Here is a 24,365-nt window from a genome sequence, read left to right on the forward strand (position 1 = left end):
CTTTAAACCTTCAAAGATTATTAGACCACCTAAGGGATTAGGGGCTGTAGTTTAAGAAGAGGGTCCTAACTCAAGGGATTGATTAGGACTATTTTGTTAACTATCGTGGGATTAGAAGATCATTCATAAGAATAGGTGCAGCATAACAATTAGGGGAACATCGATGATTCGAAAGACCTGATCTCATCTCTCTATTATTTTCTAACCAAATCTTTATTTTATGTTATTTAATTTTATGCAATCAAATCTACTGCCTAGTGGCAAACCAAAAATAACTTTTACGCATCCTAAATATTTTACCTTATTGCTGAATTGAGATTAACACAGTCCTCGTGGGATCGATATTTTTACTACTTCGATAGTATTTGGTGTACTTGCCAGAGATCTATCAGAGACCAAATAAAGCATGTTACCTGCATTTGCCTCCTGACAGCTTCAAGAGGATGTGAATGTCTGGCCCAATAAACCTGCCACGGATCCACATGTGAGTTTCGCCACGATGCATTTTTTGTAATCCTCAGGTACATGGCGCTTCATTTCCTCATAGAAGTAGAATTTCAAACCCGCGTATGGGAATATTCCAAAGAGTGTCGGAGCTGTGGCCATGATTAACATAACAGTTCTACAATAACAACACAGGCTTAATTAACAGTTCCAAGTATCAAGGTGGGAAGCTATGTAACTTAGTCTATGCAATCTATGTTGAGAAGATTTAAAAACATTTTAACTCGGAGTAAAGCACCTTCAATAAGGTTGCTGAAAGCCTGGCGCAGAGCAGGTTCTTCTACAGCAGCTAGCAAAGGTGATGAGAGCAGACTATGTTCTATTACACGTTTTTGATTCTGAGCAAGAGGTTTGATTGTATCAACCAAGTCTGCCAATACTTTGGAAAAATTGCACAGTCTTCCTGACATCAATAAAAAAGCATAAGAAATGCATAAATTATAAGAAATGCATAAATCATCTGAATGTTTATACTTTAAAGAAAAGAGAAAAACATGTCTAAAACTAAACCTCAAAAGGAAAATACCCTAAAGGTAATATTTTTTTTAAATATTTTTGATGCAAAATTGGAATTTATAGGACTTCAGAATTGACAGAATGGAACATATATACACATTGAAGGTGGTATTAGATCATGCCATTATCGAAAGAGATATTTTCACTAATCAACTAATCAAACCTACCTGATTCCATGTCATAGTGGAGTGAGAGCTAAAGGTGGAAGGGGCATCTCTATATCCTGGGCAATAACACTAAGAGTATGTGGCTCACCAGATTTATGCATTTTATTAACAAAGCCATCTAACAGTTGAGAACTATCTAACAGTTGAGATTTCACTGACTAAGAAAATATGTGATTAGAACCATTCATTTTCTTGATTGATTCTTCATTGTAGCGCAGAATATTATCCTGCATATATTGGACAAATTTTTTACATAGGGAATGATTATATTCTTTGTAGCCATAAACAATTCAGCTAATGTGGGACCTCGTATTTATGCATAGAGTTAGACACACTGTACTAAGGTAACCAGTCAATATGAAGAGCATGAAATAAGGCTATGAAATAAGAGATAGTTCTGCTTACCGTCAAATCGCAACCTTGGCCGTAAGAGCCACATTTTCCGCCATGAGCCGTCGTATTTTGATTGAAGTATCTTATAGTTTTCAACCGCTCCAGAGAGCTTCATAAAAAGACTGTAGTCAAAAATTAGACTTATAAGCAGTAGAAGATCCATATTCAAAACCTCCAATGACATTACCTGCCAACCCTTCAAGCATGCATTGCGCCAAAATACAGGGTTACGAATTGTATACCGCCATTTTCAACACACACAAGAGGCTTTTCCCATATCATATGAAGTCATTCGAGCAAATACCTGCAAGGTGTATTCAATAAATTTCTCTGAGACATTGTTCTTGTATTTAATAATGATTTTTTAACCATAAACCTTTCTGTTTCTTATTTTAAGAACAGTTTCTGTTCTCAAAGCCGTTAGAATCAACGATAATGCACTAAATACCATCAATAAGTTGTGCAAGTGAGAGACAAAGATGATTTTTTAATTTAATATTGTAAAAATGATGCCTTCTTTTAAGTTTCAAGTGTACGAAGAGCTTTGTTAATGTCTTCTAGCGTTGTTTCATAAAATGACCAAACAGACCCACACCAAATATCGCACATGAGTTATCTGAAGTAGGAGCATACAACCGCAAACAAACCAACTACTCCCGCACATTGTAACTGGTCTCACACCATATCAAAAAGTCATGACCAAATAGTGTAGTTACATATATCATGTGAAATACAATACCTCAAAGAGCAGCTCATCTGATAAGCAACAGCGAAAAAGGGAAGAATCAACATGAGGCTTTCTACTTGCACTTCAAAATGGCACAACAGGTATCACATTAACCCCATAAAGATCTTTAACCAAAACACATAAAAACTATAAGTGAATCTGACTAAGCAAAAAATACAGCACAATAGTAAATAACCATGGTAGCTAGCAGCGTTGTACATACCAAGCCATGGCCTCCTTGTAACAAAGTAGTTAACAGTCTTCAACCTCAAAACCGATTCCAACTCAGAAGGGACCGTTAAAGAAAAATCTACAAACAATAAAACAACACAAGATGTTAATGAAAAAACCTAGGTATGATTCATGAATCAATATTAATATGCATAGAACAATAATTCTTGAAAACCGCTTAAATAATCTGTGAAATATATATCTCCTTCAATTTAAGTATGCATAAAACATTTAATTTAGAATAAATAATCGTTTCTATAAAAGATACTATTGTTCCAAACAAAATTTAATATAAGGAGAGGGTCCCAGAATTTAATAGTTGGTGTTGAGTCAAGCTCAACCCCCCTTTTATAAAATTAGAATAGAACATGATCCAAACAACCATATATAGCTAAATGATCCATACCATAGATTGTAAGAAGTATCAAGAATGATAAGTGCAGTTAACAGACAAATCACAACCAAGAATTAGATAAATCATATTTCAAATCCTACTGAAAGTTGTATACTGTGTGTGTGTGCGTGCCCTATGCTTGCCAATAACTTTTGGCTTCTTTTCGAGTTAGAGTTTTCAAAATTTCTAACTAACATACAAAACCTAGAATGTTTGAAATATCATGCTATCCACAAGGATCTCACGGTAAGACACCAGCAAGGTTCCCTGCCAATCCAGAATAAAGGCCCTTCAATAATAGTTTTTCTCCTCCGCGAGCAGCTTAAAAAAACAAAAACAAAAACAAACATAATCAACACTTTTTATGTAAAAAAATGGGAGTCCTCTAAATTGCTATTAAGAAAAAGCCATGGAGATATAAAAAACTTAACACTGATACAGGAAAGTCCATTGTACTATGCAAATCAACTAAGCATTCTATAAATAACACAATAATGTGAGATTCTCACTGTTATTAGGCCAAATTCTCGTTGATTCCAAGTAATGTGCGAACAGGAGCTGATCTCCTCCTTAGATTCGCCATTACTAAGCCAGGATTACATGAACTTTGAGACACCGGAGGATACCACCCATCATTTGCATTATCTGAGCCAAAAACACAAACCCAGAAAAAGCTTTCAGAAACAACAATCAATGCAATAGATCACAAACAGACACATTAGAGGTCATAAATTTATTTAAGATCAAACATTTGTTAAAACATTCAACAACAATAATGTAGACTTGGATTTGCTCACATAACTATCATCTCTTGTAAACAACTCAAAACCCTTGGCAGAAACATCTTTCTCACGGGTTGAAAACATCTAAATATAAAAAAAATCAATTTATAAAATCAAATCATAATGAAAATGCGATCCTTACCATCCTGCAAAACACTAACTTCTGAAGTCAATTACAGATCTAAGCAAATCAATGCGCAAATAAGCCCTTAGGAAGTATTTGAAGACCAGAACATACAACCAATAAAGATTTAACAGCTTAACAATATAGTGCAGATACTATTGCTACCATAGTATAAAGGGAACTCCAAACGCAACTATCAATTTTAGTCTGATTAACTGACATTTCAGCTGGTAAAAATAAGGTTAGGGATAAACTCTCATGTGTCTATTATAAATGAAAGATGAAAAAAGTTAAGTCAACAAACTTTATGAGTGTAGATCATGACAAAAATGATAGTTGCAACTTGCAAAGGAAGATCAATAAAAGAGAAAAGTAATAAAAACTGTGGGGGATGAAGCTTCAAATTCTACAGTGACAACTATATATTGATCGATTAACTCTTATATCTTTGTTCAATTACAATAACTCACCGAGAAGGCTTGGCTTGGATTCCTTAGAACTTTGACTGTGGGAGATTGTTGAACATACAGTGAGTGAAAGAAAAGGGTCAACAGCAAAACCACCAGGAATTGTAAGTGGGATGCTCAAATCAAAATCCTTCTGATCAACAACAGATGCATACTCAGCTAAATTCATTGAACCTGTTCCAACCACATGAATCTTGGTCTTTGGCCTGTGATTCAAACCCTGCATCACAAATCCATATTCAACCAACAAAACAAAAAAAATCCTAAATTTTAAAAATTTATTTTTTAATGAAATTAAAAACCCAAATTAATTTTTAATGTCCCTTAAAACCCATTCTCAAATCCCATGCACAACCCCTTCAATCAATTTCTAGTTTTGCTTCTCCAGTTCCTCTCTCCCATGCCATCAAACCCTTCAATCGAAAAAAAAAAGGAAATAAAATCAATGTATGTAATTCCATCACAAAACATTCAATTTCACTAAATCAAAAAAGAAAACCCCAATTCAAAGGTTCGAAACCCTAATCCCACAAATTGGAGAAGAATCAAATATGTCCAACAAACACAGATAACAGATTCGGGATAGAAAACTAAAATTGAAAGAAGAATGATATAATACCCCTAATCTGTGAATGAAATGGGGAATTAGGGATTGAAAGAGAAGAAGAATGATACCTGGTCGGAGGGAAAGACTTATACATGCATGGCTTTAGATTGGATACAACCGTCTCTCTCTTACTCTTCCTCACCGGCGCCGCCGTTTTTCGCCGCAGCTGTGACGGAGGAGAATGGATTCTCCTCCCTTTCCCGTTCCGTTCCCGTTCCCCCTTCTTTCTCTTCTCCCGTTCCCGTTACCGTCTCTCTCTTACTCTTCCTCACCGGCGCCGCAGTTGTGACGGAGGAGAATCGATTCTCCTCCCTTTCCCTTTCCCTTTCCTGTTCCCGTTCCCCCTTCTTTCTCTTCTCCCGTTCCGTTTCTTCTCCCGTTCCGTTTCTCTCTCCCTTTTTTTTTTGTTGCTTCTCACATATATATAGGCAGGGGGGGTACAATTTACCGATTTACCAAAATGCCCCTCAGAAGGGCAAAATGGTAAAACACATGGACTATTATTTTCATATTTAGTTTAGTAGATGTTACAAATATTATGACATTTTGGTCCCTAATAGGAAGAACTAGAGTATCTAAATTTTGTAACTTAAAAATCAAATGATCTAATATTTATAAATTAAGTGATCAAAATAAAACGAAAAAAAACTTAAGATATCACGTTTAAATTTTAAAATTTAAGGGATGAAAATGAAACTTAAGACATTACTAAAATTAACTTTTTTTTACAAAACCTAAGATTAACTTTTGACGTAGAACCTAAGATTAAGTTAAGAGATCAAAAATCTAATTTAACCAATAACAACATATTTCAAACTCTAACCTACATTTCAACTTACTCTATCTCAACTCTCTAATACCCTCACTCACTCACTCTTGTCTCTCTCAGTTTTTGGTGTACAGGGTTAAGATAAAAGAGAAAAAGGAAAAACAAAAGAAACAAAAAGAGAGCTACTCTCTCAAATAAAAAATTTCAGCTGCATTACTCTGAAGGTCCTTACATCATTATAATTTAAAATTTATATTTTCATCACAAAATGAAAATAATTTTAATTTCTTAAAAAATGTCCAAAGAGAAAAAAAATTTTAATCGTAAATGTTACTAAGTTAATTGTTAGTATATTAGTATTTTTTTTCTCTTTATCAAGATTTGAATCCTAGACTTTTAACTTCTCAACAATTTAATCCATTACTTCAAACCAGTTAAAATTAAGTTACTCAACTCATGGTAAAGAGGCCATGTTAACGCGACTCTTTTTAAAATGAGAGTTTAATAAATATGTTTTGTTAGTGCAAATTAAATTTACACCGACATCTAACAAGAGTCAAGTATTTCTCTACATTACGCCATTAAAGTAGAGTGAAATGACGTGATTTTTTTTGGTTACATGAGAAAAAAAAAAGGAAGAAAAAAAGACGGAAAAAAAAACTAAGTCCTTGAAAAGGACACGCCTAAGGCATCGCCTAGTAAAGCTGATGCTAAACAATGAACAGGTTCACTGAAAGTAACAAGATGGTCTGAACTGTTAGCTCTCATCTTAGCAAGAATGTCAGCACAAGAATTCCCCTCTCGAAAGATATGATGAATTGAAATAGACCAATCCTTAGCAAAATACATCCGAATGAGTTCTAAGAGATTTGCATAATGATGGAATCTTGTAGTCTCCTTCATTACCAATCCTTAGCAAGATACGTGATTTGATATAATACAAGGTTGTTATTAGATGAAAGTTTAAAATTATTTTATGTTTATATCCAATTTTCTCTTAAAATGTTAGGCCTACTTAAATTTTACACCACAGTGGAAGGAAAAAATATGTCGTGAAATATTTAATTTATACTAGCGAAAAGATGGGTGCCCGTCTTTTCACTTTTTTTATTGTGCTAATGTTTGAAAATTATGAACGGTGTTTTTTTTATGAAATTTTTATTTTCATTAAAACTGAAAATATAAATGTTTGTTGTTTTCGATTTATAACAAAACAAACTAACCATGATTATCTATTTCAAGACACCAACATTATAACAAAAAATTATAATATAAATTCTTTATTTTAATGACATCAACAACAATCTTTATTATATAAAAAGTTGTTTAAGGATATAATTTGGATAATGAAAAGTAAGTATCAATATATAATATATTTATCTATTTTGTTACACTTTTAAATGATAAAAAAAGTACATATATATATATATATATATATATATATATATATATATATATATATCATGTTTGTTATATTTTTTAATATTTAAATTTATTCTTATCTATTTGTTACATATTACATATAATAATAATGATACTAAAAAAGAACGTATAATTGTATGTGGTTTATTAACCAAAATAGCGGTGCAAATAGTATTGTCCCAAAATAATATCTGAATCGGCACTCGTGAAATATCAACATTGCCGCTATCAGAATCACTGCTTCATTTCTAGCTTCATCGTTTCCATTATAATCGCTTTTCGAACGCGATTCTTCTTCTCTCTTCTTTCTTTTTTCACGGTAAATCTTTTTATCTCTTCATTTCCGTTTTAAATTAGGGTTTCTGATTTTGTTCCCTTTCGTTTTCTACGCTTTAATAACAACAAATTCTGATTTATATATACGATCTATGAATTTCTGTTGAAATTAGGGTTTCTGATATACGTTTCTGGGGTTTTCAATTGCAGTGTTTGATTTGTCGCGAACAATATGTACAACGGAATCGGGTTACAAACCCCAAGAGGGTCTGGTACCAATGGGTACATTCAAAGCAACAAATTCTTCGTGAAGCCGAGAACTTCGAAGGTTGCTGAAAATATGAAGGGGTTTGAGGGAGATCAAGGTACTGCTGGTGTTAGTAGAAAGGCTAATAAAGAGATTCTTGAGCATGACCGAAAGCGGCAGATTCAGCTGAAGCTTGTTATTCTTGAAGATAAGCTGATTGATCAGGGTTATACTGAGGCTGAGATTGCGGAGAAGCTTGAAGAGGCGAGGAATAACTTGGAGGCTGCAGCTGATGAAAACGATGGATCCAATATGGATAAGTGAGTGTTTTGGATTTTGATAGTTGTGTTAGGATTGTTTGATGTGTGGGTATGAGTGATGATTTTATTTTAAGCTGTTTGTTGAATTATCGATGCTCTCTATGAATTGTTGGTTAGCATGATATTGTTTTTGCGAATGAAGCACCGAACACCTTGATGCCAATAATAATTTAAGAAAATTAAAATTCAATGTAATCACTTTAAACTGTTTGTTGAATTGACGATGCTCTCTATGTATTGTTGGTTAGCATGATATTGGTTTTGTTGAATGAAGCACAGACACAATCACCTTGATACCAATAATAATTTAAGAAAATTAAAATTCAATGCAATCATATGTGTCAGTGTCGTGTATACATGACTCACTTTCGATGAGAAGTGTGGGTGCGGCAGAGTTTTTGTCTGTGGGTTTGAATTAAGTGGTTAGTTTCATGTTAGGGGCAGTTTATGAATTGCATAAATTAATGAATTAACTGTTTCCACGGGACTCTTCTGACAAAAAAAATATTGGCATGTTGGATTAATGCTACTTCAATTTGTATTTTTTAGACTGGTTGCTGTGTGTGATTTAGAGGCTGGATGCAATTAGACATAGTTTCAGGGGGTAATGTTAAGGGCCCATTTGGTTAAGCTTGAAAAAAGTGATTTTAAGGTTGTTTAAAAACGTGTTTTTTTTCAGGGATTTGTGTAAAGAATAAGTTTTTCTTTTTGTTTGATTACTACCCATTTTTTAAGAATCAACTCTACGTAGTTTCCTGAGGGTATGTTTAGATGGAGGGTTTAGGGCGGGATGGCTTACTTTTTTTAAAAATGGACACTAAAATTGAATGTAATCACATGTGTCCGTGTTGTGTACACAGGACTCGCCTTCGATGAGAAGTGTGGGTGCTACAGAGTTTTAGTCTGTGGGTTTGAACTAAGTGGTTAGTTTCATATTAGAGGCGGTTTATGAATTGCGTAAATTAATGAATTAACTATTTCCACGGGACTCTTCTGACAAAAATTATTGGCATATTGGATTAATGCTACTTCAATTTGTATTTTTTATACTGAACAAACTATTATATGACCATTAATCATGATGTTCTTTTAATTTTTATTTTTAATATCAAATATATGTCAACATGTTGACTTAGCATTCCCAAACAGAGCTTAAAATAATCATATAACCTGTTTTTTCTTTTTCTTTTTCAGATTCCAATATGTTCTAAATACTTACACACAATAATGTTATAATAACTTTTTTTTTTCCATGAAAAAATATCTGAAATATACAGATTCTCATTGCTTATAAATGCAGTTACAGAAAGGCTTACACCCCTAACTATTTTTTTTTGTGAATTGTGTTTGCGAAGTTAATACCTAAGTATCATTAACAAAAACTTATATGGAATTTTCAGGATTTCTGATACACAGAGTCACCAAATTGCTGCTAGAAAGGAAAAACAGATGGAAACATTGAAAGCTGCTCTTGGCATAATATCTGAAGCTGATGAATTAAATACGGATGGGAATGATGAAGGGGCTGGAAACGAAGGGAAAGATGTTTCTTTTGCTGATGCAAAACATATTTTGAAACCTGAACATTCCTTTTTGGACAGAGATTTCAGTCGGAAGAAACAATTGGAGGAAGTTCAAAAAGAAGAAACTGCTAAGAAAAAGAGTGTTAAAGACACAAAGCGCCACAAGAAGGGTGGAACTCCCAAGAGAAAGTACAAGGATGATTCATCTGATTCAGATAGCAGTACGGATGATGAGAAAACAGGTAGAAGGAAGAACAGTAGAGTGAGTACCGACAGTAGTGATGAATCTGATTCTGATAGTGATGCTAAGAGGAAGGTCAAGGCTAAAAAGAAGCAGAGCACATCTAAGCACCGCAAGAAAGGCAGGGTGGATGACAGTGATGATACTGATTTCTCTTCTGATAGTGAGGATAGCAAGAGTGCAAGAAAAAGTAATAAAAAACCAGTAAAGCCTAGTAAGAGGCATGATTCAGATGGAGATTCTGATCATCATGAAGGCGTGCCCAGGCGTAGGACTAGTGAAGTGAAGAGGCATGCAAAGACGAGCAAACATCATGATTCCGAAGAGGAATCTGATGCTGATAGTGAGGAAGAGAAACATGGTAGACTTGAGAAGCAGAAAACAAGGAGGTATGGTTCTATTGATGCAGACTCTGGTAGAGGCAGTGTTAGGCATGCTTCAGGACAAGACAAACATGTTAAAAGGCGGACATACTCTTCCTCTGATGAGAGTAGCAGTGATAGTGAAACTGGCAGCAGTGATAGTGATCGCAGGTATGGAAGAACTAGAAAAGTTGGGTCTGTAGCGAAGAGAAGTGAGCCAAAGGAGGAAATAAATGACAGAGGTAATGCTGCAGGAAAAGGGAAAAATAGTGCCAAGGTTGATGGATTGGATTCTTTAAGAAAATCATATGGGAGAGATTATAAAGAGGGTCCGGATTCTAGAAGTCAAACAATAGCCAAGGGTGAAAAGAAAATTGATGAAGATAGAGATAGAGATAGGGAGACTGTCAAATTTGCTAAGCATGATGGACAAGATAGGAAGTTTGGTAAAACAGAGTCTGAGTCAAAATCTCGAATTTATCAAAATGAAAATGAAGAAAGAGATGGTTATTCTAAATCAGCTAGGATCAGAGGGAATGATAATGAAACTTCTGATCAGAGAGGCAGAAATTATAACAGGGATGTTGAATCACAATCTGTTGGACGAATTGATCGGAATAGGGAGGATTATGAAACAAGAAGGAAGGGAAGAAATGATAATGATTATAAAAGGGATCAGGATGACCATGAAGAAAAAAAACATGGAAGGAATGAAGATGATTCAAGAGATGGAAAGCATAAAAGGGACGAGGAAGACCGCCGGGAGAAGAAAAGCTTAAGAGATGAAGATGGTCGTGGAGAGAGAAGGCATGGAAAGGATGAAGATTATCCTACAGGAAGAAAGCACTTGAGGGATGAAGATGATCACGGAGAAAGAAAGATCAGAAGGATTGAGGATGAACGTGCAGGAAGGAACACCTTGAGGGATGGGGATGATTATGGAGAAAGAAAGAACTTAAGGGATGAGGGTGGCAGTAGAGAAAGAAAGAACTCTCTGGATGGCGATGTCTGTGGAGAGAAAAGAAGCTCTAGAGACGGGGATGATTATGAAGAAAGGAAGAACTTAAGGGATGGCAATGGCCGTGGAGAGAAAAGGAGCTCTAGGGATGGGGATGATTATGGAGAAAGAAAGAGCTTAAGGGATGAGGGTGGCAGAGGAGAAAGAAAGAACTCTCGGGATGGTGATGGCCGAGGAGAGAAGAGCTCTAGGGATGTGGGTGATCTTAGAGAAACAAAGACTAGAAGGATTGAGGATGATCGTACAGGAAGAAAGACCTTGAGGGATGAAGACGATATTGGAGAAAGAAAGCACTTAAGGGATGAGGGTCGTCATAGAGAAGCACAAAACAGAAGGGATGGGGATGGCAGTGTAGAAATAAAGAACTCTAGGTATGAGGATGATCGCAAAGAAAGGAAGAACTCAAGGGAAGAGGATGACCGCAAAGAAAGAAAGAACTCAAGGGAAGATGATGATCACAGAGTGAGAAAGAGCTCAAGGGATGAGGATGTTCGTGGGGAAAGAAAGCACAGAGGGGATGATGAGTATCATGGAGAAAGAAAGCGCAGAAGGGATGATGATGATGGGCATGGAGAAAGAAGGCATTATAGAAGGGATGATGATGATCGTGGAGAAAGAAAGCACAGAAGGGAGTAGGAAGAGTGGGAAAATAAAGGCTGTAAGAGGGATAGTCATGTGGATTACTCCCAGAAAACCAAATACTATGTTTCCAATTCAAAGGAGAAGCATGAAAACCAAATAATATGGTCCAGGAATTGAGCATGCTTGTTTACTACTTCGAATGTGGACGTGAGTATTGTTTGTTGTCTTATGTTTCTGCTGTTTAAAGCATGTAATTTTGTGTTTGAACAATCATTCATGTTTACTTAGATTTCAAGTTGAGTTATGACTGGTCAATTTTGGTGTTTTCCTATTAAGAAAGTGTTAAATGTTGTAAGAGTGGAAATATTGAACCTGCTATTTTCATGAATGACAGTAGACATTTTGCTTGATGAGATGGAAAGTCAGGTAAAGGCCTCCATAGTAGGATGGCGGTAAAATGTTCATAAATTTCATTATGACAAATATCTGCAACTCAAGCAGTCAGGTTTTGGTATTTTGAATCAAAAGTCTTGTTTAGTAGCTGTTCTACAAGAATGATTGAGGACTGTGACAGTGAATCAAAATAATGGGCTGAACCTAGTTGTTTTCTGCAGAGAATGAAAAACAAAACCTGATTGGGTTCAAATATAGAATATTGAAAACTGCTTGTTACTTTTAGTTTGAAATCAATTTGTTTGTTCACGTAGACCGTAGCTTTCAACTCTTAGGCTTGAATTGTATACTTCTGGTTAAATGAAAACTTGAATGTGATACAGATTTTTCCTCATAGCTTTAATTTACTTTGATCTTGATTTTGATTCTCAATGGGAATTTCAGTTTCACCTCAGATTTAGAAAACATTGAATATATATACTGAGAGTTACAATATTTCAAATCATATTTAATAGAGATTACTAAATTTGTATAACATTTTAAGCATAAATGATCAAAATAATTATTTAGAATGTAAGGATCATAATAAATTTAGAGCAAAATTTAAAGTGATGTATACTTGCATTTTTTTTGTTCAAAACCCTCAAATCTCCCTCGAAGCCATTGCAGCTACCTTTGCTAGCCCGTGTCCTGAACGTACAAGTGACTCCTGGCTCACCTAATCTATCTTGTTGTTTAAGACCAAATTAAAAAAAAATGTAGACATAAATCAATGTAAAAATTATATTTGTTACTGTGTTGTATGTTTCCTGATTTCATAATATTATTAGTGATTAAAAAATATTTAAATGATCAAGTTACAAAATAAAATTTTACTTTAGAGAGTAATGTATGCCTCTTTCTTCAAGCATATGCTTTCTCACTTATCCAAAACAGGTGAATTTTAAGACGACATTTTTCAATACTGCAAAATTTCTGAAACTATTTTATATTTTTTTTATATTTCACCATGTTTCTTTGCCATGTATAAAGATTTAGATGAGTTGACTCTTGAAGTCTCAATGAGACCAAAGTAGGCTGTAAAACTCAGAGATCACTTATAAGTTAATGAGACCAAAGTAGGCTGTAAAACTCAGAGATCACTTATAAGTTTATAATAATGTCATTCCGTACCAAACTAAAAATAAATTTATTGAAACCAAAAAAATAAAGAAAAAAATAAGTTACTTGCAGAAGAGACATTACACTGACAGTCTTAACACAGACTTCCTAAAACTAAATGCTTGTACTAATCATTTTCTTCGCTCTTTTTTTCATAAACATCAAAAGGTTCTCCCTCCCTCTGTTGTCTCTACTACAAAATTTCCTTCACTAGAAGACTGGTTTAGATAATACAGTTGCTTTTGAACCCATTCATCATAACCTTGTACCATCTGTTGAAGTAGAAGTGGCACGAGCTTGTCCACCAAAGCTTGCATCATTCTGCACATAGCCACATTTTCTATATTATAATATTTGATTCTGAATCAATAAGTTGCATAGAATCATATAATATCACAAGGAAAAAACTACAGCATTGAAAGTTAAAGAAAATATTTGTTCTCAGACAAACCATTATATCAAATTTGGTATGAGTTGTCATTCAGTTCATCAGTTTTTACATCGAGTTAGTTGTAAGATTATGAACTAAATAACTCACAGGTTTCCAGGACCTTCAACAGCTGAAATAGGCATTACGGTGAATGGCCGTGTGTAGATCTGCAAAACAGAATATTTTTTAGATGTAGGAAAAATGCTAAGTACAGTAATATTGAAAAATGTTACATTATATGCAGATAAGAAATTGAAATAGCAAGGATTAAGGAGGAATCAAATATGAATGTGAAAACTGACAGTATATGCTATATTTTTAGTTTGAGTATAAGAGTAACCTCAAGTGTGAGATTCAACTTCACATCAACTTCCAAAAATGAATCAGTATCAGCATCACTCCATGTCATGTGATTTACCATAAATGCTGCAAATCCATAGAAATGATTAATAAACATTGCTGCAACATGGGATCCATTGTTATGGACTTTGAAAAAATGTGGTTTAGATGGAAGACCCCATTAAAAGTGGCCAGTCACTCAATCAGATTCCCCGACGGAGATTAGTTAAAGGCAAAGCTGGTGGATACTTCGCACCGATAACATGGTTATAAAAAAAATTACAACAAACACAATACAAATACCTGAAAAGTGCTCGTTTAGCTCTTCCACAATCTCTGAACCCTCAAACTGCAAAAAAAATATAGTGAAGTATTCAAAAATGAAATGGGATAAGTGGCTAAGAATGTTGCAAAGATGCATGTTCGATACAACTGAAGTTTATATCACGTTTATCGGATCATAGGGCATTAGTTAAATAAATATGCATGTTTTAGGAAAATTATTATTGATTTATTGAAGAAACTTAAGTCTTCATTTTAAAAATAAGGAAATCAACAACTCTTCAAATCAAAATGGTGATATATGCTTATTTGATTTAAGATCTAAGCTCATAATATGTGTTTTACAGCATGCAAAAACAGGCTTTGTAATCAGGTGACTTCATGGGAAAAAGAGTATATATTGAATGTGATTCCATTTTCAAGAGTGATGATTAAGATTTATTACATAAGGATGAGTTGCATGCATGTTGATGCATCTCATCGTGCGTGTGCGTATGTGTGTTCCATTCCATCTGTTGCTCTACCAAAAGAAGAAGAAGAAAAAAAATGTGTAAAATCCTGTAAAGGGAACACCTTACAAGAAATCATTTCAACCAAGCAATCTTCATCTGTTGAGGTAACACGCAGATCTATGAAAGGAGAAACTTCAAACTTCAAAAGTTTAAGTTTCGGTAGTTCACACCTACACATACAATAAGTAAATATTTCTATTTCAGATTTCTTCCACAGCACTAGCTAGTGCAATCACTAATTGCTAGAGTTCATAATATATAGTGTTCAAAAAGAAGTTTTTGTTGTCTAAACAGCCAAAAGCTTTAGACAATTGATTCTATAGGGCTTGTTTGGATTGGCTTATATAAGCTTCTGTACTGGCACAAGCACTTGTGAGAATAGTTAAAGCTTATCTACTTCATTTGTTCACATAAGCTTTCCAAGATTGCTTACCAAAATAACTTATATGAAATGTTTGACTTTATTTTATCTTTTGTTATAAAAATAGCTTATACATAAGCACTTACGCTATAAGCGCCTAATTAAGCTGATTACTCACTCATACAAGGCCATAGTCACACATTCCAAATATAAGGAATAGTATTTTCAACCTATTTTGTATATGGTGAAACTGAGTGTATCAGCTGAACTATTACATCTTCAATATAGACAAAGAATTAGGTATGCACAGTCAATTGTAAACTATTCCTGAACTTGACTTTAATTTAATTTCAATGTTTAGATGAGTGAAATTATTTGCATTCTCCAATCCAAACCATTTAAAAAATAACTTAAGCCACTGGAAAAGAATTAAAGATATGTCATACCTGTATGTGTTAGCATCAAGAGATTGAAATGATTGCAAGACCTTTGTGTTCAGCACTGCTGAAATTCCACTAGGCTGGCTTAGAAATTCACTGATGTGGTATTCCTTTCCTCCAAGAACATCATCATCATATGTTGGTAGTTTAACTCTTTCCTTTTTGGTAGCAAACAAATTTGCTTTCTTTGCATTTGAATCCGAGGAAGTCACCGCCTTCACCTTGATGCCCATTTTCTTACTAAAATAAATAAATCAAATTTATGAACAAAAGTAACAACTCATAGAAAAGATCAAAGTTCACAAGATTTGAGACCTACAATCCAACAGGAAAAAAAAATGGAAGAAAAAAAGAAATACTTCAATCATTTCAGTCAGATAGAGCAGAAACAAAGGTGCTACAACAAAGTAATCAAGTTAAGTAAACATACCAGTGGGTGAAATTTTGGAAGGAATGTGTGGTCCAGAAGTGTTGTCCATATCCATACCATTTGTTACACAAAAGGATTGCTTTTGCTGCAAAAAGAAAGCACCAAACTATCAATGGAACATAAAATTCAGCTCCAATAACTATGAAATCTTGAAATTATGGAATATTTTTTAGTTAGTAATGATAATAATTTGATTGCAGTGCTAGTGGAAAAGTAAATGAAAAAAAAAAACATTGGTTACATAATCACCCATCAATCAATGAATGAATCTGTGTGGTAAAGGGAGACAGACAAAGAAGAGTTGAGAACTGATCTTATCTCTTAAATGCCACTGTCTGTTACTCACAACTTCCTCTAACTGTCACCAAAAGTGTGTTTCCTTTAACAGTAAAAAAACAAAACAAATGTTGTTTCTTAACCACTAGTATTCGCATGCAGAAGACCAATATTTTAATCCAGTGCTAACCTGTTGAAAAGGATATTCTTGTCTCTTTAATCCATATATGAAACACCCCTACTAGAAAATTACCTAGGATATCTAGCATGAGTGTTAAACTCGGCATCGGGTACATTAAAATTACAATAAATAAAAATTCTCTGAACAATTCATAGAACTTCTCACCTGTTAACTCAAAAATAGTACCACTGACGTGTACTTTATATGGTCCAGCTACTTCTGCTCCTTCATCAAGAACCATCATGACGTATAATAACTCGTATATCTGAAATAAATAAAAGGGATTTGGGTGAGACATGATGTCTCAGTGAGTTCCATCTATCCTAGGTTGTAGGCAACCTCGGGGAACCTAGGATCGCTATCTGTTTCTAACCTCAACCCATTTTGGGTTTATACAATTTCATTATGCATAACTGAGCGATCAAGGGATAACTAAAATCGCTGTTTGAAATACTACTTTGATCATATAATAATTATAATCATATTCATAACTTTAATCATAAACATAATAATCATAAACATATATCCGGTCTATCGTATTCTGGTATAGCTTATACTTTGACATACTGAATTGAGCATGTCTCTGATTCTTTTCCGATAACAACTAGTTTCGGCAAACTAAGCCGGAGTTTCATAACTAAAATTCCTCATTTCCAACGATTAGTAAAATTTCCATAAAATATTGCTTCGTAGCTAATTCATTTCAAACATAATTTTCATATTGATACACTTCTCGTATACTTTATCATCGCATCTCATGATGTGAATTTACCATCAATAAAGTATGTAAATTATTTTCTCATTTATACAACTCAATATAATTTATCTCATCAATATAAAATATTTTCTCATTTGTACCGCTCAATATAAATTATTTCATCATTTATCTCTTTCCATTATTTGTACATAAACCACATTATATCTTCGTTGTGGCGAACGGGAATATACCACATTATCTCTTCGTTGTGGCGAACGGAATATACCACATTATCTCTTCGTTGTGGCGAACGGAAATATACCACATTATCTCTTCGTTGTGGCGAACGGAATATACCACATTATCTCTTCGTTGTGGCGAACGGAAATATACCACATTATCTCTTCGTTGTGGTGAACGGAAATATACCACATTATCTCTTCGTTGTGGCGAACGGAAATATACCACATTATCTCTTCGTTGTGGCGAACGGAAATATACCACATTATCTCTTCGTTGTGGCGAACGGAAATATACCACATTATCTCTTCGTTGTGGCGAACGGAAATATACCACATTATCTCTTCGTTGTGGCGAACGGATAAAAAGTTATTTACTATGACCCGTACGTCATAGGCTACATTATCTCTCGTTGTAGCAAACGGATAAAAAGTTCATTACTATGACCCGTACGTCATAGGCTACATTATCTCTCGTTGTAGCAAACGGATAAAAATTCATAGTTTCTTTTCTTTTTTATTTTTTCCTATGAGCATGTTACTCATTTCAATTTTTCTTCTCATTTCCATTTTCTTTCAAATCATTACTATAATTATATAAATCATTCGCGTTGATAGAATTTTTCCTCCAACATTTATACTAGCATAACATACTTATTAACATAATTGAGATTTTAGAATAAACAAATAAGGATACCTAACTCAGAATTAATCATTCTACTATCTCATATTTATTATGTTTCAAATGTACCAATCATATGACATGATAGTCATGCTTGCACAATCGGCCAGTAATTATAGAAATGGTCTAAATTATTCATATTATCTAAATAATCTAACATAATCATAGTTGATCCCCAAAGGTGGGTTTTAAGCTAAAGGAACTCACCTTGGCATTAGTCCCGAAATTGCAAGCAGCTTATCCCCAATTTTCAGCTTTTGCTAGCTCCAAAACTCCATAATCCATTTTCCAAAATAGCTTATGTATTGGCTTATAGGTGTTACTCTTTCTGAAACAACTCAACTCATTTGTGACATACTCTTACTTCATCAACCAGCATATACAAAAATTTCCATTCCAGTCCCTGCACCCGAAGTTCACCGTTTGGCTATTTAAGCACTTCCAAAACAGCTTAATTACCATTTAATCACCTTTACCATGATTAGAACACCTTATTCTTTTTCCATTGCTCATATACCAATTCAACATATCTCGCCTAAACTGTTCATCAGAAAATAATACTTGAAACAACTTAACTTTCAACTTAAGCTATTCTTCAACAGCTTAACTAGCAACTTATAACTTCTATCACATAAATTTCGACCCAACCTTTAATACAGAAGTTCCAACATGTATTATTAACCCTATGAATCACTTGTACAGTAGTTTGAACTCACAACTTAGTCATTTAAGGCATTTTGCTCAAAACAGCTTAACTGACAGCTTATGACCTCTAAACAATTCAATTTCTGATCAAATTTTCCAGAATCAATCCCAACATGTTTAAACACCTCCTAAACCAGTTATACAAAATTCCAACATGTTACAATCAATAATCACTTGAAATAGCTTATGGGAATAACTTGCACACTTTAAGTCCTAAGTTCTCACACCAATGCTCCTAGCTTATTATCATTCTTCATACCATATTTCTAAATACCATTACCACACATAATCCTCTTCCAATTACACATAAAACATATATCAAAGCTTGGATTAAATAAATTCCCATGAAAAGATGATTATGCCACTTACCTTGTGATTAATCCATTCTTTGGTGCTCTAATGCAAACTCATAAGCTAATTCCCATGAGGCTTGAATGAAAATGAAGGTTATGGAGAATCAAAAGGAGAGGCGGTTTTGAGGAATTAAGAATGGAAGGAGAAGTTTTGAAGTGTGTTTCTTCCTTAAATCACCTCTAGAAAACCTAAGTGTACCATTCATGTAGTGAAAGCATGGTAATTTGATGAAGTTTTGGTGGTTAAGGTAGTATAGGGAGGGGACCGATTTCTTAGAGGGAGAAGGGGGAAGAAAATATTCTAGAATGAAGAAGAAGAATATGGAAAATGAGAGAAGATTAAGCCTTTGGTCCAACTTTAAAAAAATCTTGATTAGCAAGTTTACCATTTTGCCCTTTAAAGGAAAAGACACAATTATCCTCCGTTAATTCGTAACCATTAAATTTCTCGAGTTCATTGGAATAATGAGCGAGATATTTATAGATTAATGTCTCATTTCTTAATAAATAATTAACCCCTTTAACAATTATTTATGTTTTGACATGTAATTGATACGACAATTTATTATAAATTCAGCGGGATATTACACTCTACCCCCCTTATAGAAATTTCGTCCTCGAAATTTAGGGATTTACTTGCTAATAAGCACAAATAATTTCTCCAATTTTCAATTTTAGATTCCAACATACGTCTGTTACAAACTGATTCTTTCTGACTAACCAATTTAAACTGCATAGGTACCAGCCACCATTGGCGTTGAATACTTCCTTAAGAGAATTCATCATAAACTTCACATCATGCCTTTCCTTCTTCGTACGCTTCATTCTTTCAAGTTCCTATTCAGCTCTCAGACATTTGTTCTACTATCATATACTAGTCTGAGTTGATCAGACTCAGCCAAACATGACATTTGGAATAAATATCTGGAACCCAATAGCCACACCACATCTTATTGAATTCTAATGACCCAAGGCACGATCTGAATCGACCTGCTCTGATACCAAATTGAAACACCCCTACTAGAAAATTACCTAGGATATCTAGCATGAGTGTTAAACTCGGCATCGGGTACATTAAAATTACAATAAATAAAAATTCTCTGAACAATTCATAGAACTTCTCACCTGTTAACTCAAAAATAGTACCACTGACGTGTACTTTATATGGTCCAGCTACTTCTGCTCCTTCATCAAGAACCATCATGACGTATAATAACTCGTATATCTGAAATAAATAAAAGGGATTTGGGTGAGACATGATGTCTCAGTGAGTTCCATCTATCCTAGGTTGTAGGCAACCTCGGGGAACCTAGGATCGCTATCTGTTTCTAACCTCAACCCATTTTGGGTTTATACAATTTCATTATGCATAACTGAGCGATCAAGGGATAACTAAAATCGCTGTTTGAAATACTACTTTGATCATATAATAATTATAATCATATTCATAACTTTAATCATAAACATAATAATCATAAACATATATCCGGTCTATCGTATTCTGGTATAGCTTATACTTTGACATACTGAATTGAGCATGTCTCTGATTCTTTTCCGATAACAACTAGTTTCGGCAAACTAAGCCGGAGTTTCATAACTAAAATTCCTCATTTCCAACGATTAGTAAAATTTCCATAAAATATTGCTTCGTAGCTAATTCATTTCAAACATAATTTTCATATTGATACACTTCTCGTATACTTCATCATCGCATCTCATGATGTGAATTTACCATCAATAAAGTATGTAAATTATTTTCTCATTTATACAACTCAATATAATTTATCTCATCAATATAAAATATTTTCTCATTTGTACCGCTCAATATAAATTATTTCATCATTTATCTCTTTCCATTATTTGTACATAAACCACATTATATCTTCGTTGTGGCGAACGGGAATATACCACATTATCTCTTCGTTGTGGCGAACGGAATATACCACATTATCTCTTCGTTGTGGCGAACGGAAATATACCACATTATCTCTTCGTTGTGGCGAACGGAATATACCACATTATCTCTTCGTTGTGGCGAACGGAAATATACCACATTATCTCTTCGTTGTGGTGAACGGAAATATACCACATTATCTCTTCGTTGTGGCGAACGGAAATATACCACATTATCTCTTCGTTGTGGCGAACGGAAATATACCACATTATCTCTTCGTTGTGGCGAACGGAAATATACCACATTATCTCTTCGTTGTGGCGAACGGAAATATACCACATTATCTCTTCGTTGTGGCGAACGGATAAAAAGTTATTTACTATGACCCGTACGTCATAGGCTACATTATCTCTCGTTGTAGCAAACGGATAAAAAGTTCATTACTATGACCCGTACGTCATAGGCTACATTATCTCTCGTTGTAGCAAACGGATAAAAATTCATAGTTTCTTTTCTTTTTTATTTTTTCCTATGAGCATGTTACTCATTTCAATTTTTCTTCTCATTTCCATTTTCTTTCAAATCATTACTATAATTATATAAATCATTCGCGTTGATAGAATTTTTCCTCCAACATTTATACTAGCATAACATACTTATTAACATAATTGAGATTTTAGAATAAACAAATAAGGATACCTAACTCAGAATTAATCATTCTACTATCTCATATTTATTATGTTTCAAATGTACCAATCATATGACATGATAGTCATGCTTGCACAATCGGCCAGTAATTATAGAAATGGTCTAAATTATTCATATTATCTAAATAATCTAACATAATCATAGTTGATCCCCAAAGGTGGGTTTTAAGCTAAAGGAACTCACCTTGGCATTAGTCCCGAAATTGCAAGCAGCTTATCCCCAATTTTCAGCTTTTGCTAGCTCCAAAACTCCATAATCCATTTTCCAAAATAGCTTATGTATTGGCTTATAGGTGTTACTCTTTCTGAAACAACTCAACTCATTTGTGACATACTCTTACTTCATCAACCAGCATATACAAAAATTTCCATTCCAGTCCCTGCACCCGAAGTTCACCGTTTGGCTATTTAAGCACTTCCAAAACAGCTTAATTACCATTTAATCACCTTTACCATGATTAGAACACCTTATTCTTTTTCCATTGCTCATATACCAATTCAACATATCTCGCCTAAACTGTTCATCAGAAAATAATACTTGAAACAACTTAACTTTCAACTTAAGCTATTCTTCAACAGCTTAACTAGCAACTTATAACTTCTATCACATAAATTTCGACCCAACCTTTAATACAGAAGTTCCAACATGTATTATTAACCCTATGAATCACTTGTACAGTAGTTTGAACTCACAACTTAGTCATTTAAGGCATTTTGCTCAAAACAGCTTAACTGACAGCTTATGACCTCTAAACAATTCAATTTCTGATCAAATTTTCCAGAATCAATCCCAACATGTTTAAACACCTCCTAAACCAGTTATACAAAATTCCAACATGTTACAATCAATAATCACTTGAAATAGCTTATGGGAATAACTTGCACACTTTAAGTCCTAAGTTCTCACACCAATGCTCCTAGCTTATTATCATTCTTCATACCATATTTCTAAATACCATTACCACACATAATCCTCTTCCAATTACACATAAAACATATATCAAAGCTTGGATTAAATAAATTCCCATGAAAAGATGATTATGCCACTTACCTTGTGATTAATCCATTCTTTGGTGCTCTAATGCAAACTCATAAGCTAATTCCCATGAGGCTTGAATGAAAATGAAGGTTATGGAGAATCAAAAGGAGAGGCGGTTTTGAGGAATTAAGAATGGAAGGAGAAGTTTTGAAGTGTGTTTCTTCCTTAAATCACCTCTAGAAAACTTAAGTGTACCATTCATGTAGTGAAAGCATGGTAATTTGATGAAGTTTTGGTGGTTAAGGTAGTATAGGGAGGGGACCGATTTCTTAGAGGGAGAAGGGGGAAGAAAATATTCTAGAATGAAGAAGAAGAATATGGAAAATGAGAGAAGATTAAGCCTTTGGTCCAACTTTAAAAAAATCTTGATTAGCAAGTTTACCATTTTGCCCTTTAAAGGAAAAGACACAATTATCCTCCGTTAATTCGTAACCATTAAATTTCTCGAGTTCATTGGAATAATGAGCGAGATATTTATAGATTAATGTCTCATTTCTTAATAAATAATTAACCCCTTTAACAATTATTTATGTTTTGACATGTAATTGATACGACAATTTATTATAAATTCAGCGGGATATTACAATATATTTATTTAGACATAGATAAATAAATTATATAGATTTTTTTTAGGGAAATAAATTAAATAGATGTAGTGCTTTATTAATTTTTAATCATAATCGTTACTGATTTTTAAGTATAATGTGGTTCTGTTTTTTTTTCTTTAAGTTTATTATTTCAAAAATACAGAATTTAAATAATGTTATTTATTTAATTTTGTAAATTTATATTTACACAGGTTATTTTGTAAAAAAAAACACAAAAGCATTTAGTCAATTGACATTGAGAGAGAAGTTAATTCGTAACTTGATAATTTTTTAAACTAATTTAAATAAGCAGATTTTCAAAAATCAAACGAATACAAATGATATTTTTCAAAGGTTAATACGTTTTTACCCCCTGTAATATAGGCGAGTTCCGGTTTTCCCCCCTGTAAAAAAGATTCTTTCGATTCCAACCTTGTAATATAAAGATTCCGTCGAAAACCCCCTGGTCGAATATTGGACCCCCAGCTGATGACGTGGCGTGACGTGGCGCGATGAGTCACCCTTTTCTGCTGACGTGGCGTGCTGACTGTATAATTAATTTTATTTTTTATTTTTTTATAGGGTACACGTGGCATTTGTCATTTGTTTATGTCTTTACCCCCTGTAATTTAGGTGAGTTCCAGTTTTCCCCTGTAAAAATTTTAAAAATAAAAAATAAAATCTGGAAAATTTTAAAAAATTATTATTTTTTTTAAAAAAATGCTGGAAAATTAATAAAAATTGAAAATAATGAAAAAAATACTGAAAAGAAAAAAATTTCGCATGACATGTGTGTATATACATACCACATCATTAAATCATTTTAATAATAAAAATTAAAAACTGGAAATCTTTTAAAAATAACAAAAAATCAGATTATTTTTTTCGAAAAATAAAATAAAAAAGCAGAAAAGACATTTAGATTTTTTTTTGAAATTTAAAAAATTGCAAAAAAGTTCTGATTTTTTTTTTAAATTTAGAAGAT

At 33.7% G+C, this 24,365-nt stretch overlaps 3 protein-coding genes and 1 long non-coding RNA gene across 31 annotated transcripts; 1 reads left to right on the forward strand and 3 right to left on the reverse strand.

Annotated features, from left to right (window-relative positions):
* Positions 1–398: 398 nt before the first annotated feature.
* On the reverse strand, positions 399–5,308 carry LOC146952651 (mitochondrial carrier protein CoAc1-like). Of its 22 annotated transcripts, none has more exons than XR_015007174.1 (11): positions 4,981–5,308; positions 4,309–4,718; positions 3,442–3,577; positions 3,178–3,253; positions 2,531–2,617; positions 2,320–2,432; positions 1,768–1,884; positions 1,593–1,702; positions 1,188–1,414; positions 743–907; positions 414–622 (listed from the first exon to the last, which is right to left on the reverse strand). XR_015007174.1 is itself a non-coding variant. In XM_085704200.1 (10 exons), the coding sequence occupies exons 8-10, from the start codon at positions 1,693–1,695 to the stop codon at positions 436–438; spliced, it is 429 nt and encodes a 142-aa protein (XP_085560326.1). In that variant the 5' UTR covers positions 1,696–1,702; positions 1,768–1,884; positions 2,320–2,432; positions 2,531–2,617; positions 3,178–3,253; positions 3,442–3,577; positions 4,309–4,525; positions 4,981–5,308; the 3' UTR covers positions 399–435. The 22 variants fall into 22 exon arrangements, 10 of the variants coding, with proteins under 10 accessions (XP_085560326.1, XP_085560340.1, XP_085560320.1 ...); XR_015007171.1 differs by having other exon boundaries at positions 1,593–1,689; positions 4,981–5,288; XM_085704200.1 differs by lacking the exon at positions 1,188–1,414 and having other exon boundaries at positions 399–596; positions 4,309–4,525.
* A 2,031-nt stretch (positions 5,309–7,339) lies between these two features.
* LOC146952652 (pre-mRNA-splicing factor) lies at positions 7,340–12,085 on the forward strand. The gene is made up of 3 exons (XM_085704324.1): positions 7,340–7,422; positions 7,590–7,946; positions 9,347–12,085. Exons 2-3 carry the CDS (start codon positions 7,612–7,614, stop codon positions 11,724–11,726), a joined length of 2,715 nt encoding a protein of 904 aa, XP_085560450.1. The 5' UTR covers positions 7,340–7,422; positions 7,590–7,611; the 3' UTR covers positions 11,727–12,085.
* Positions 12,086–13,184: 1,099 nt separating this feature from the next.
* On the reverse strand, positions 13,185–16,312 carry LOC146952653 (DUF1997 family protein, putative (DUF1997)). Of its 5 annotated transcripts, none has more exons than XM_085704344.1 (8): positions 16,270–16,312; positions 16,021–16,105; positions 15,597–15,826; positions 14,851–14,959; positions 14,299–14,344; positions 13,997–14,082; positions 13,765–13,823; positions 13,185–13,547 (listed from the first exon to the last, which is right to left on the reverse strand). In XM_085704344.1, the coding sequence occupies exons 2-8, from the start codon at positions 16,078–16,080 to the stop codon at positions 13,388–13,390; spliced, it is 750 nt and encodes a 249-aa protein (XP_085560470.1). In that variant the 5' UTR covers positions 16,081–16,105; positions 16,270–16,312; the 3' UTR covers positions 13,185–13,387. The 5 variants fall into 5 exon arrangements, with proteins under 5 accessions (XP_085560470.1, XP_085560461.1, XP_085560483.1 ...); XM_085704335.1 differs by having other exon boundaries at positions 15,597–15,830; XM_085704357.1 differs by having other exon boundaries at positions 16,262–16,312.
* A 245-nt stretch (positions 16,313–16,557) lies between these two features.
* On the reverse strand, positions 16,558–23,360 carry LOC146952654 (uncharacterized). Of its 3 annotated transcripts, none has more exons than XR_015007190.1 (4): positions 21,939–23,360; positions 19,170–20,378; positions 18,303–18,635; positions 16,558–16,742 (listed from the first exon to the last, which is right to left on the reverse strand). It is a non-coding gene; the product is annotated as an uncharacterized LOC146952654 (long non-coding RNA). The 3 variants fall into 3 exon arrangements; XR_015007191.1 differs by having other exon boundaries at positions 18,303–20,378; positions 21,939–22,271; positions 22,806–23,358; XR_015007189.1 differs by having other exon boundaries at positions 18,303–20,378.
* Positions 23,361–24,365: the final 1,005 nt, after the last annotated feature.

This window comes from Medicago sativa, chromosome 1 (genome assembly GCF_051527215.1).
Source record: "Medicago sativa cultivar Bolivia chromosome 1, Bolivia_mono, whole genome shotgun sequence".
In the NCBI taxonomy this organism is placed as follows: Eukaryota; Viridiplantae; Streptophyta; class Magnoliopsida; order Fabales; family Fabaceae; genus Medicago; species Medicago sativa.